Source organism: Lytechinus variegatus, chromosome 16 (genome assembly GCF_018143015.1).
Source record: "Lytechinus variegatus isolate NC3 chromosome 16, Lvar_3.0, whole genome shotgun sequence".
Classification (NCBI taxonomy): domain Eukaryota; kingdom Metazoa; phylum Echinodermata; class Echinoidea; order Temnopleuroida; family Toxopneustidae; genus Lytechinus; species Lytechinus variegatus.
Genome location: NC_054755.1, coordinates 16,066,842 through 16,080,394, shown reverse-complemented (window position 1 = coordinate 16,080,394; position 13,553 = coordinate 16,066,842). Strand labels below are relative to the sequence as shown.

Sequence of the window (13,553 nt, the reverse complement as noted above, 5' to 3'; positions counted from 1 at the left end):
CTATAGTGGTTTCTGCTTTTGCACACACACACATACACATATTATGTATTCAATTTCTATTTTCATATTGTGATAGAAAGTTATTACATGGATAAAGAATGTGAGAAAATCAATTACACTGCAGCACATGGAATTTGAACCTGAGCCCATTGAAACAGGACTCCCTGGTGCTAGCCATGCATTTGAAAGCTTTTCAAGGAGTGAATGACTGACAGGTACCCATTTACTTCACCCAAGTTGAGTGCAGCACAGTGTTGACTAGTTTGTTTCTTGCTGAAGGAAATTATGCTATGGCTGGGATTTGAACCCACGACTCTCTGTTTCAAAGTCGGGAGTCTGATCCACTGGACCACAACGACCACATATGAATGATTTCGAGATGCCAAATAGATTTTCATTTAATTGCATGTTTCTTGCAGGAGTTGTAGCCCCCCAAAACCTTGAGTTAACTAAAATTGATGAGAGAAAAAATCCCCCATTCCTCATGTGTGAAGTTTATGTTTTGTCGTAAGTGACATAATTCATCCAGAGTGTGCTGCACTCGACCCGGGTGAGGTAAGTGGTTACCGGCAGGAAGTAATTTCTTAAAAAGCTGTGTGCACCTGAGTAGGTAGCCTAGCTTAGCCGGGTAATAATGATAGCAGGGCCCGCTGGGAGAACAGTTTTTAGAACTGAAGTGGCTACCCTTGGTAAATGTATCGCTATCATTATTATTATTATATGTATGTTGATTCATATTATTGTAAAATCTACCTTTGTCTTTTTGCAGGTTAAATCCAAACACAGACGACAAGCAAAAAGAAAGAGAGAGCTTAGGAATCCTTGTAAAGTACAAAGTCAAAGTCAAGCTAATATTAGCTAACTTCGCTGGGTAAGTAGTAGAAAGTTAGACTGCCACATCTTTAAGGCTCTGTTTCAAGTACTGCAATGCAAATTCAATTGATTCAGTTTAATTCATATGTATTTTACTTTGCAATAAAAATATATTGCAGTAATTTCACAATATTAAATAAAAAGTCATTCATAAAAAACAGAAAATATTCTAACTTAAATAGCAATATGGAGAAGGATGGCATTGCAAAGTGGGTTGATCATCTGAAAACCAGACAGAGCAAATAAAGAAACAGAAACAGAACTAAACACACTAAGAAACAGAAATTGATTTATAGTTCAGTACGTAAGGACCTTTACCAATGTCAATTTGTTCAACAGAAAATTATGATACCCAATTTTTAAAAGATATTAAATGATTCAGAATTTATCATTTAAGGAGGAATTGTAAAGGTTTTGTGTTTGGATTTGCAAAAATGAATATTCAGTGATTCCTATATACATGTATAGTGCATTTAAAACATCACATTAGTATGCTTTTATGTGATTTAAGAGTGGGAGAAAAATAAGGAAGAGTCTATATTAATTATTACAAAGCATTAATAGTATTAAAGTATAGAATTAAAATCTTACATTATTATGCAATTATGTACTACAAGAGCAAAAGAAAAGAAAAAAGAAATCATACTGAACTAAAGTCTGAGCCATAGATTCATAATTTGTATGCGTGCATAATGTGTGTCATATTTTGCATGTTATTTTAAAAGAATTCAATATCGGCTCATGCCTTAACATTTGTAGTTTTTCATAATTGCTCTATCAAAAGAAGGTCCAATATTCTCAAAAACTATGAACAGCATTAATTTGCAAATAGTGGTTGTCATTGATAACTTATAAGTTACTGAACAGGTTATGATAGCAGCCATCACTATGCGATTCTGACGTATCAAAGCTACTTTATTTTGAAAATATGTTTTATGATTTTTATTTTCAGGGACTTATCGGTGGAGCTGCCGTTCACTCTGTCTCATCCTAAACCGGTTGAACCGGAACCAGCACCGGCTCCCGCACCTAGCCAACAAACAAACAAAGAGAGTGAGTATGAAAGGGGTTCTTTCTCTGGCCTTGTAATCAGTGGGATGTGTGTTCAAACCCCAACCCGGCATAGAATCCTGTTGCAAAGCAATAATCCACACTCTGTCACTCTCGACCCAGGTGCTACATGGGTACCCATAAGGGTGTCAAAGTCACTGTAGCTAATACAGTACTGTGTGCACCCAAATGGCAAGTGGCTGGAATACTCCCCAGGGAGTGGAGGATGTGCATACATTGTGTGTGGGAATGATAGTTTGAATCTGACGACCAGGGTATAATTAATCTGTAAGCGCTTTATAGATACATACAATGTATTTTTAATTTAAATGGGGGGGGGTCAAATTGTGTAATATTCAGTGTTATGTTTCCTCATTCATGTTCAACTAAAAAGTGAAATCGATTTGTATCTTAGCAAAAAGTTATGCATTCCTTGAAATGTATGTGCATTATATTATTATCTATGCTGTTGAATTTAGCCATATTTTGCTTTATTTACAGGCGATAATAAAAAAAATTTGAATTTTCGATAAAGCAAACCCGAAACATTCTTCTATATATTTTTTGAATGGTATATTGCCAGAGCTGCAAGTTAGTAGGCTTTTATCCTTTTTAGTTAGATTTTAAGGGGAAAGTGACATTGATGGGATTTCATATGGATTTTGTATTTTTGAAAATTTTAAGAATTGTGATTTTTTGGGTATGTTTTTCAAAATTTCAAAGAAAATGGGATTAAACGAAATAAAGAATGGGATATTGTCACAATGAAAGTTGGCAGCTCTGTATTTCCTTTTAAAAAAATGGTCTTCCAAATATAAACCTTAGCAAAATTACTAATGAAGCACTTTTTCATTCTTGTTATGTATTTTCTATACAGCTAATGAGGTTCCAGTTGACACAAATCTTATCAATTTTGATGCAAAGTAAGTATTCATGTTGTTTTTATAATTTTCCCTCTCAATAATACACCATAATTACATACTTTATATGCACTTGATACATGTATATGTTCAGAGCAAATAATGTTTCTTCTATAATCACATTTCATTCTGAATGATTCTGTGATATTTTCACGTCACTGAAAGAGCCGTCATTACCATAGATTTGAATTGTTCTTGCAATATTTTGACGTGTCTCACATTCCTTTTATTTATGCCATAGATAGTGAAAGTATAATTCAAGAAAGGAAGAATTCTTAACATGTGTTGCAGAGAAATAATTAGAATAATGTATTCTGCCAAATTTTATACTTTTTCTGCTATTAAGAGGCTCATTGCAAAGCAAAAAAGTATCCATTAATTTCCAACATACATCATGATATAATGCATAGAAATTTCAACATTTCTATTTTAGTTCATTTTTAAAGTAGGATATTTCACTTTATAATTGATTTTATTTACAATTGTGTGAAATCAATCTTAACAGTCAATTTTTGACAATTGATAGTTTTTGTGTCACATTTACCCATACACAAAACTTTGCAGTGTACTTTTTATAGGGCTGCATTGTTTGATTGATTGTAGTAGCCATTATGTGCAAATTGTCAAGGACGATCATACAATTAATCGTTGATAGTTATGTTATAAGGTCGTATGTCTCTCCATTCTTTGTCCCTATGTCTTTTTGTTACCCACTAATATCTTTAGATTTAATCCCATGTAAAATGTATCTTGTAAGCCTTGCTTTTATATGTCCTGTACATATCAATTAATTGTGAAATAAGGTGACATGGAAATTTCAATGACAATATTCCATGATGCCATGTGGTGAAGAAATTTTTTTGTAGCAGCGTTGCATATCATCACTCCAAATTCTGCACATACCATAAACCTGCTTTGTCATATTTTGATCATTAAACATTGGCTATCATTTTAACCCAAAATGCTTCTTAATTTCTTTTGCTACCTTTACCCTTACACCAAATTATTGCCCCCTCTCTGTCCCTTTCTCATCATGTAACTGTGCCCCTCTCTTCCGTAACTGTGCCCCTCTTATCTGTAACTGGGCCCCTCTCTCATGTAATTGTGCCCCTCCATGTAATTTTGCCCCTCTCTATTCATGTATCTGTGCCATTCATATATATTCCCTTCTCTCGTCATGTCACTGTGCCCCTCTCTTCTGTCTCTTACCCTTCTTCCAACTGCTTCTTTACTCCCCCCCCCCACCCGATACCCACCCCCATGCCAATCGCCAAACTCCTACTGTGCCATGCCATGCTTGAAGGAATAACGATCCAAATGGACGGTCTGACAAATACTGCGTTGGCAGGACGCTTTGCCTTAGTGCTACGAATGAGGGCAGGTACATATCGCCCTCTATAGTTCTGGAACATGTTTTTTGCATGAATCAAGCACACAACATTCATTCCATTTTAGTTGCATGGTTTCACATTAATTTTTCATGAATGATGCACTACTTGGGACCTCTCGTTGCATAAAATCTCAGTAGTTGGTATAACTTGTCATGGTATTAGGTTCTGCAGCCAATCAGAATCCCGGGATGGTATTCTTGAACACTGTCATAGCTTTTGTCATTCCTCTCCAAGATGTGACACCGCTATGATTGTCACAAATTGGTATTCTGAACATTGTCTTTTCCCTGTCATATCTCTTAAAGTTCCCATCCATCTTTTCAGAGGCCAGACATTCTAAATCCTTGTTAGTTCCCGGTGGGAGCCCTTCTAACCCATAGGAAGCCCGGATGGCACATCCTCAATAAAGTAGCTGGCATCGTACAACTGCCCGTATAGTGATGCTCTTAATTACAAAGCGTGACAGGGAGCTGTGAAGGAGTTTTAGAAGAGAGATAGAAAAAAGGGAAAACAGAGAAAAAAAGGAGGAATTGATGTGGGGCCTAGCTAAATGAAGAATGAAAAAAAACATTTATGAAAATAGTCATGGATGATGAATGAATCTTATACCACAATCTAATCTGAATTTTATCACTGTATGCTTGACATTTTGTCGGTAGGGTACTAAAAGGTATGACAATTTATGGCTGCTAGATCCTGTCATAAATTTTTCATATCTTTTGCTTGTATTTTGTGATTATGCACATTTACGAGCCGCATATGTTAGGTGCGCACATATGAGAAGAGACAAGATTTATGACAAAAGTTATGAAATAAACCATAATACCGATTCTGTCATATCTATGAGAAAAGACAATGTTTAGAATACTGCCCAGCATTCCTTGGTGATTATGATGTCAAAGTCACCATTACATTAGACTTCATGTAATGGTGCCCTGATTTTGTTTGTTTCATTCTGTCTTGCTGTATTATTCCTTAAAAAATCTCATGAAGCATGACCCTATCTCATATCCCACCTTGATCCACTGCAGTTATATTGCACCATATTTTTGTTCGAAACATTCATAGGCACAGGCTCATCCAATTAAGCTAATTACTACTTATTTTATGAAATAATTGAGTTTTGACAGACGATTTGACAAATTCAGTGCTGTCAATTTCACCGAGCGAGCGAAGGAGGGAGGTAGCTCCAGAGGCGTGAAGCAATAGATTAGAAGTCCTTCTGTTTTTTTTAAGATTCTATTTGAGTTCTATATTGATTCATTTATCCTTTAATTTATTCATTGTTTAGGTTTTGCTCCTGTATTCTATTTCCTGTTACTTATTTGCTCTGAAATGCTTTAAGCATCTGATTAATGATAAGAGAATGAGTCTATTTTGATAGAGCTAACATGTGTATGCATATCTTAAGCTGTGACGATTAGCTCGATGTATGTGTTAGTGTTTATCTCTTTATTGATCGAAGCATGCACTTATTTTTGTTTTATTATTATGATGAAGACGGATCAGAGCTGCTGCAAGCATTGCATTGATACAGACTCTGATGGCGAATGTACATACTACAAATATACATTGCCTGGTCTATATCTTAAGATGTTTCACCCCCCACCCAAAAAGAGCTCTATTATCCCCACATGAGGATATTTCTCCCCTCAGCCCTTTTCTGCTTCAGGTAAAACCGAATCCCTTATAGACTGTGGGATAGTCCTAAAATTGTGACTTTCCGTGGGGCGGCAAATGCAACCACGGTTCTTGGACATGATAATATGTAAAATATCATGAGTGAATACATGCAACATGTTGCCATTGCTTAATTCTGCTCCTGACCTCAAAAAAAAAATAATAATATGCAAAATCGTACCATTGATTCGACTTGAAATTCCGCCATTCACCCCGTGTGTTAAGGACTTCCGCGAACGTGCACAAGCGTGTACAATGCATGTAACCTCTTTCGCGTTTATTTTTTATTCGTTGTAGAATCAACGATGGCGGATAAGATGTCGTCGTCTTCGTCGTGTTTTGACAGCGAAAATGACGATTTACCAATAGCAAATATATGCTACGTGCACGTCTTACCCAAGGAAAGAGGGCCAGTAAATTTCTTTCAAGTAAAGAGCTAGAACAAATTTTAGCCTTTGCTGCATTCGTTGGTGTAGACTACCTGGGACTTCAGAATATTTTACATATTATCATGTCCAAGAACCATGGTTGCATTTGCCGCCCCACGGAAATGAAAAACTAGAGACATTTTCCTTGTCCATCCCACAGTAAAACCGGAAATATATAACTCTGTCAGGGAAATGAAATGACATTTTGAAAGTCTAGGTTAGCAATATCTGTAATAAATACATTTTTGGCACAAAGAGTAGATTTTGCTTGAAATAACACAATCTCTTGATTTCTCAGTTTCTGGTTTCTTCATAGCCACTATAAGAGCGAGTGCAGTGAGCAGTTAATGTTTTCAAAAAGTTATGTGTTTGTACCAATTTATCACATATTACATAAATTAGTTTATCTCTTTGGTAGTCTAAATGTAACACAAAGTATATATGGAGTGAAATTTGGATGTTGTTTCTGGGGCCCATTGCAGAAAGAGTTGCAATCAATTGCAACTCTAGAAATCATGCGTAACTTGATTTTCAACCAATCAACAGCCCGCATTTGGGACTTGCAATGGATTTTGCAATGTGGAGCGTTGTGGCCCAGTGGATTAGTCTTCGGACTTTGAAACAGAGGGTCGTGGGTTCGAATCCCAGCCATGGCGTAATTTCCTTCAGCAAGAAATTTATCCACATTGTGCTGCACTCGACCCAGGTGAGGTGAATGGGTACCCGGTAGGATTTTTCCTTGAACGCTTTAGCGCCTATTAATATGGCGGCTCAGCTACAGCCGGGGTAATAATATGATACCAATTATCAAAGCGCAGTAGAGTATATGCACATAGTAGCTGCGCTATATAAATGGACCTATTATTATTATCATTATTTTTTTACTTGAGTTTAAACGCAACTCTTTCTGCAACGGACCCCTGGTAACTTTACTTTCACTTTTGTGAAGCACTAAATGATAGGTTTCTTCTTTTTATTTCCTGGGTTTTTAAGATGAATGGGACCTAATATCTAAATTCAATGTTTACCAGTGCCCTTGAAAGCAAACTGTGCTGATAAATTCATTTTCTTCTGCTACAGATTTGTGTTCCATCTGGTTACCCACAGTAAAAACATAGACTTGTGTCCTATTTGGCTACCCAGAGTTTGTGCAATAGATTTATTTAGATCACAATTTAAGTTTGGCCAGATTTCAGAACACAGGCTTTAACATTCCAAACAGTATTTCCTCAGATCCAAAACAAATTTTCCGAAACTGAATCTCAAATTTCCTGAAATTAATAGACATTTCCTATAATTTTCACATTTTATTTGTTTACATAACTCGGACAGTAACAGAGAGAGCCTAAACTTGACCCAAGTGACCAAATCAAGGAATTTTATTATTTTTTGTTGAATGCACTTTTTAGCAATAAATTTGCAAAAATGTGAAGTGCATAGTGAGAGCAGACAATTTTGAACTACATATGAGGCAATTAAATTTTTGAATATAACATGAATATATAAAGTTGCTTCGATTAATTGCAGTTTAATCGTAATTTTCTGACATCCAAGAATTTTTTCATTTAAAAAAATTATCTTAAATGATCCAGATTTTCCAGAATTCAAGAAGTTTCCTTCATAGTGGAAACACTTATTCCAAACATATATATTTCAACACGTTTCAATGGGATTTGATTTGCACATGTCCCCATTATCTGCTCAGAGATACACAAATAATGTCAATTGTTTGGATGTGTTATAATGTATTGTACACATATTTCATTCATTTCATTAATTCATTCATCTAATAATCTCACATACTTGTATTTCCACATTTAATGTTATCTGGTGTTTGGTGTATGTTTACCTTGCCTTTATATTTCCAAATGAGTTCCTGTATCGTACTACAATTGTTCAAGCTATATATCTATAATCTTCTTTTATTTGCTATTTTAAGTCTCATCATTTATTTGGGTGCATTTTGATGTTAATTGATAGTTTCAAGGAACCATGGTCCTCCCAATTCAGCTCATATTACAAATCAAATATATCGTGTGTTTTATTTTGAAATTAAGACCTTGGGGGTGTTTCACAAAGATTGAAGAGTTATTTAGAGTCATGCTTAAATGCTGACCCGTACCCGATGTTACGCGCAATTTCATTGATCGATCAATACAAGGTACTATGCGCCCTCTTAGCATGATTGACCAATGCAGTAATGCCTACTCTATTGCATGCAACTTGGAATTTAAAGGAAACCAAACTTTAAGAAGAAAAGCGATCTTACTGGAAAGAGTGAAATGAGAGGAACAATTTAGAACCAGTTTCATCAAAATCGATTGTGAAATAAGCAAGTTATGGTCGTTTCAAAAGTCTTGTTGTACTCTCTATGGGGATCCTCAAATTGGCCACCATGCTTCAGAGTTACAGATTGTGTGAACAGCTCTTTATGTGTTTTGTAAACAGATTTTTTAGATATTCCTCATTGTCCTCAAATTGCATCTTGCTTCCTTCCAAGCATAACATATCATATGTCATGGGAAAATATAAATCACACCACATATGTCAAGGGCAGGAGGAGATAAAGTGAAATATGTAGAATAAAGGGAGAAAACAATGGAGAGTTGTTCCACAAATCGGCTATTTTGAAGCATATTTGCCAAATTGAGGATCCCATAGAAAGTACAACAAGACTTTCAAACATCCATAACTTATTTCATAACCGATTTTGATGAAACTTGTTTTCAATTGTTCCTCTCATTTTACTTTTCCAATAAGATTGCTTCTCTTCTTGGGGATGGTTTCTTTTAGGTGCAACTCTAAGTCACACTTAAATCTTTGTGAAACATCTCAATGGGTGGTATTTCATTAAGTAGATTGTAACTACTGCACATTACGAACCTTTATTGGGAGCTATTTCAGATTCTCAGTTATATTTACTCCCAGCAGCTATAGTTAAAAATTTGAAATCCTATCTTTCTATAAAACTGTCATGTCACCTGAATGGAAAATTCAATGGCCGGTATTCTGAAGTCAGGTTTGACTTAGACCATGGTCTAACACTGCTGAATTTATGGAAAGCCAAATACATCAAAATTTTGTTTACATTGTAAGTTTTTGAATTGCACTGTGCTCTATCCTAAGTATTTGTTGGTGAAGACAACTGTTATCCTTCACAAACAGTTAAGGGAGAGAGAAAAAATGAGCAGATACACTGAAACTCTACTGTAAGAGATTTATGCCACTATTGGCGTTCCATACTTAAACCACATCTTTAGACCATAGAAGATAAACCCGACTTCAGAATACAGGCCAGTGTTTTTACAAAATTTGATTTAGGATATTCATTCACCTTATGTTAGAATGGAAAATGTGAGATCCTTAATCTCTCATTTTTGCACAAGAGGGGTCGAAGAGTGCCACCAGTAACTTACAAAGAGCATTATTAAAGGCTCTTTCACATAGTTCCTTGCAAGCCTTGTAGATGAGTTGTCAGCAGTCACCTGCTACTCACCTGCAACAAAGTTTTGAGCATGTTCAAAACTTTTCTGCGTGCAAATCAGACTTGCGTGCGTTTCTGTGGACAACAACGTGCGAGATACTGTCAATACGGGCGACCTGTAGGTAGCATATATTGTATGGTTATGGAATGCTAATGAGGTGTTGCGCACAAGAAACTGACAATCAATCATTAGCCTTGCAATTAATCTCAAATTTGCATTTAATTTCTGATCGGTTTCTTGCAAGGATTATAAACTGACTTGCTATATATGTACAGCTGAAATTGTGCTTTCAACTTTAAAATGTGATAGACATTTGAAATTGCTTGCAAATATTTTCCTGTAACACCCATAGACTAAGGTTTTTTTATACTGTTTTGTAACACTTAATGTTACAAAGCACAGGAGAATATCTACATGTAAAATGTGAAATGCATCAGCAAGATTCTCAATATTACACTTTTAATCCATCTTGACCTTTGACCTTTGACAGTGGTACTGACATGCAGCAGAAGCTGGAGGATGAGGATGATGATCTCATCTTTGAGGATTTTGCCAGACTGCGACTGAAGGGCACAGAGGGTGATGGAACAGATGCCTGAGTCTTGGACCTCCAACCCAGCATCACAATTGCATCAAAACCACGGGGGTGTTTCACAAAATATTGAGATTGGCTTAAGTTGACCTTAAGTTGGTTTTATCTTGAGTCGACTTTTAATTGACCTGAAGTTGACATTTGACTTTTCTTTTTGGATTGGATCCATTGCCTACACGAATCTGGTCATGCATAAGGTTAAAATTTACCAACGTTAGACCTATCAAATATCTGTAATGAAATAAGATTCGGTTAAGTTGAATTTTAGTTACCTTTACCTATACAAATGTCATCAGTAAAGTGGAGATTACTTAGATTAGACATTACCTATTGTCTGTAATGTCTTAAGTTGGATTTAATCCATTGCTTGTATGAATACGGTCATCCATTATGTCAAAATGGACTTAAGTCAAACTTAACCCATTTTATTGTAATGAGATTAAGATTACCTTAAGTTGGACTTGTTTCCTATAAAACCTAGACAAAGCTAGACTTAAATATTGCTTTAATGGAATCTGGTTATTCCTGTAACTCAAGGATGAGTTTAATTGTGGAGTAAAATGAACATGGCCACTTCATTCGTGAAATATATTTTGTAGCCACTCATATTTTATACTCTATGTGATTTGATTTGAATTGTGGAAGGCATGCTACTGTCCATGGGCTCAACATGAGTGACCCCTCTTATTCATACAAATAATTGGTGGAGAAATTGGAATATTGGATGGGTTGCCATAGTTTATACCAAGTCAATCTTCACAGTTTGTGAAACACCCCCTTAGCTTGTAATCCCGTTGTCAAATAAGAATGTACTATAGCCTGTTAAAGCTTTTTGGCAACTGGCTTTTGTAGAAGTGTTTTCTGAATATGGACCCAGAAGTTGATCTTCAATGATCGATTGAAAATCATCACCAATCGATTGCAAATCATAACCAGTCGATTGCAAATTATCAGCAATTAATTGCAAATCACAATCAGTCCATTGCAAATCACCATCAATCGATTGTAAATCATCATCGATCGATTGCAAATCATCATCGATCGATTGCAAATCATCATCAATTGATTGCAAGTCTTCTGGTTAACCTGCTACAGTCAGCACTTGATGGGCTTCTACTGGTCATCGTGATACAAGAATTCCATCCTTGGCAAATACCTTTACCTACGCACATGCATCGTATTTGCAAAAAAAATAAGATAAAAATGTTCATGTTTGATATATTGTATTTATTGAAATTGTCGAAGTTTGCAATGCATTGACTTTGTTATGCTTTTAACCATTTTAGATACAGAATGAAAGTTTTTTTAGGTGATGTTTAATCACCTCATCCTTTGATCGAAGCAAAGGAAGAGATGCTATGTCAGGGAGGGCTCGGTGTTTTTAAAAATTTAGGCCAAACTTGATTAAGGAATACATTGGTATATCATGGCAAAGGAAATGTGAATGGTGTATAAAAATCATGGTTAGTTTATTTTCTCCACTCCCCCCTCCCTACATTAAACCCCTAAAAGTATTCCACAGAAACAATTCATAGGCAGTGATTTTAATGCATAAAGTTAAACATTTCACAGAATGACATTTTGCATCAGAAAATGTAATATGGAGCAACATAGCAAACGGATTGCTGAAAAAAAATCTAGGAGTCAGGTAAATGGTCCAAACGTCTTCACAACTCAACTCCTACAGGTTAAAATCACGTCTACTGAATCCCTTTTTAAGTACACATGATCTCATGGCCGTTTGCAGCTGGGGGTCAGGGCAGTTCCCCCCCCCCGGGAATTTTGAAAATTTGCATTTTTTTTCTGAAAATTATTCACAAAATTCATCAAGAGTGTGATCAAAATCCTTCAATTTCACTTTTTGAAAATGCAAAGGCCCTCCAATCACGAGCTCGGTTGCCTTGCTTTGGGGTTTCTTCAAAAGCTTTGTGGGTTTTACCCCACTTCTGAAAAAAAAATTCTACAAATGGCCAAGAATGATCTACATCTATGGCAAACAGAGTTTTAATTTGAATTCAATATCCCTTAGTGACTGCCAAATAAACATCATGCCTTATTTTTCCTAAAAATCATTGTCTTACACATTGAAGTTAATGTATGGCAAATAATTTATCATGTCAGTTTAACTCCTCCCCCACTCATGCACCTACATTTGCAAGACAGAAATGACGAGAAGTACGACTTGTATTTTTAAAGTTTTCCTTGTAATATATTTCTTGTCTCGGTGTTTGACCATCCGATCATGTTCCTAATGAAATGTATATACAGATGTAGAAACTGGAAGTAGATCTTCTTTATATTTTATGACAAGCAAAGAAGTGTCATTTTCTGTTTTAAAGTTCTTGATGTCGTATTTGATTCTCTTTCTGAAAAACCCTGACAAATTGTGCTCTATGTTTTTTTTTATTGTTCGAAGTTAACTGGGAATCTATAAAGCAGGCTTTATTGTGAAAAAAAATAATAAAACGAGTCAGACGTGTATGACTTCTTGTATTTGCATTTGTTAAGAATTTGTGATTTATTTTGGTAAAAAATCATGATGAATATATTGAGATAATATAGCAGTTTACTGAAAAAAAAGGCTGAGTTATTTGTTCTTGAAGATTTTGAAACATCCTTATAATTATATCATTCATTTCAGACTTAATACTGTTATCTGTTGGTAAGTTTCCATTTTTTATTTTATTTTTGGCTATACCTTGATTACACTTTAGATTGGACACATCTGAAGTACTTTAAATAAATGTCGGAAAACATAGTTTTTCGACTACATTTTATATTTCATGCTTGGTATGTAAGCTTTGTGGTTCTCTGTATATAATTATGTGTTCAATGGAAGAATTATGATACTTATACAAATGTATATGAAGTGAATATTGATATTCATTGTGGTATTTTTTTCTTTTAATTAGCTGACCGCCATGTTATCATTTTGTTTGAAGAAGACGGCCAATTGTGGTTTGATGTACTGCAATATTCTAATAGTTTAGCGTATAGGCATAGGCATATATTCTCGTGACCAAAATATGTGTACATTTGAATACCGCCATGGTGTAATGATGTCTAATCCACGTCAAGCTATCTTGTTACGTTGATTAACTAGTTAGTAGTTAAGTTTCATCCTATTATTTCAA

General features: G+C 35.3%; 1 protein-coding gene across 1 annotated transcript in view; it reads left to right on the top strand.

Moving 5' to 3' along the window:
• Nucleotides 1-13,199, top strand: part of LOC121430114 (beta-arrestin-1-like) — a 47,378-nt gene extending 34,179 nt beyond the window's left edge. The window contains exons 9-13 of the mRNA XM_041627392.1: nucleotides 770-871; nucleotides 1,826-1,926; nucleotides 2,801-2,846; nucleotides 4,147-4,224; nucleotides 10,318-13,199. Coding sequence (XP_041483326.1) covers nucleotides 770-871; nucleotides 1,826-1,926; nucleotides 2,801-2,846; nucleotides 4,147-4,224; nucleotides 10,318-10,426 — 436 coding nt within the window. The 3' untranslated portion in view covers nucleotides 10,427-13,199. The remainder of the gene's footprint in view (nucleotides 1-769; nucleotides 872-1,825; nucleotides 1,927-2,800; nucleotides 2,847-4,146; nucleotides 4,225-10,317) is intronic.
• The last annotated feature ends 354 nt before the right edge of the window (nucleotides 13,200-13,553 follow it).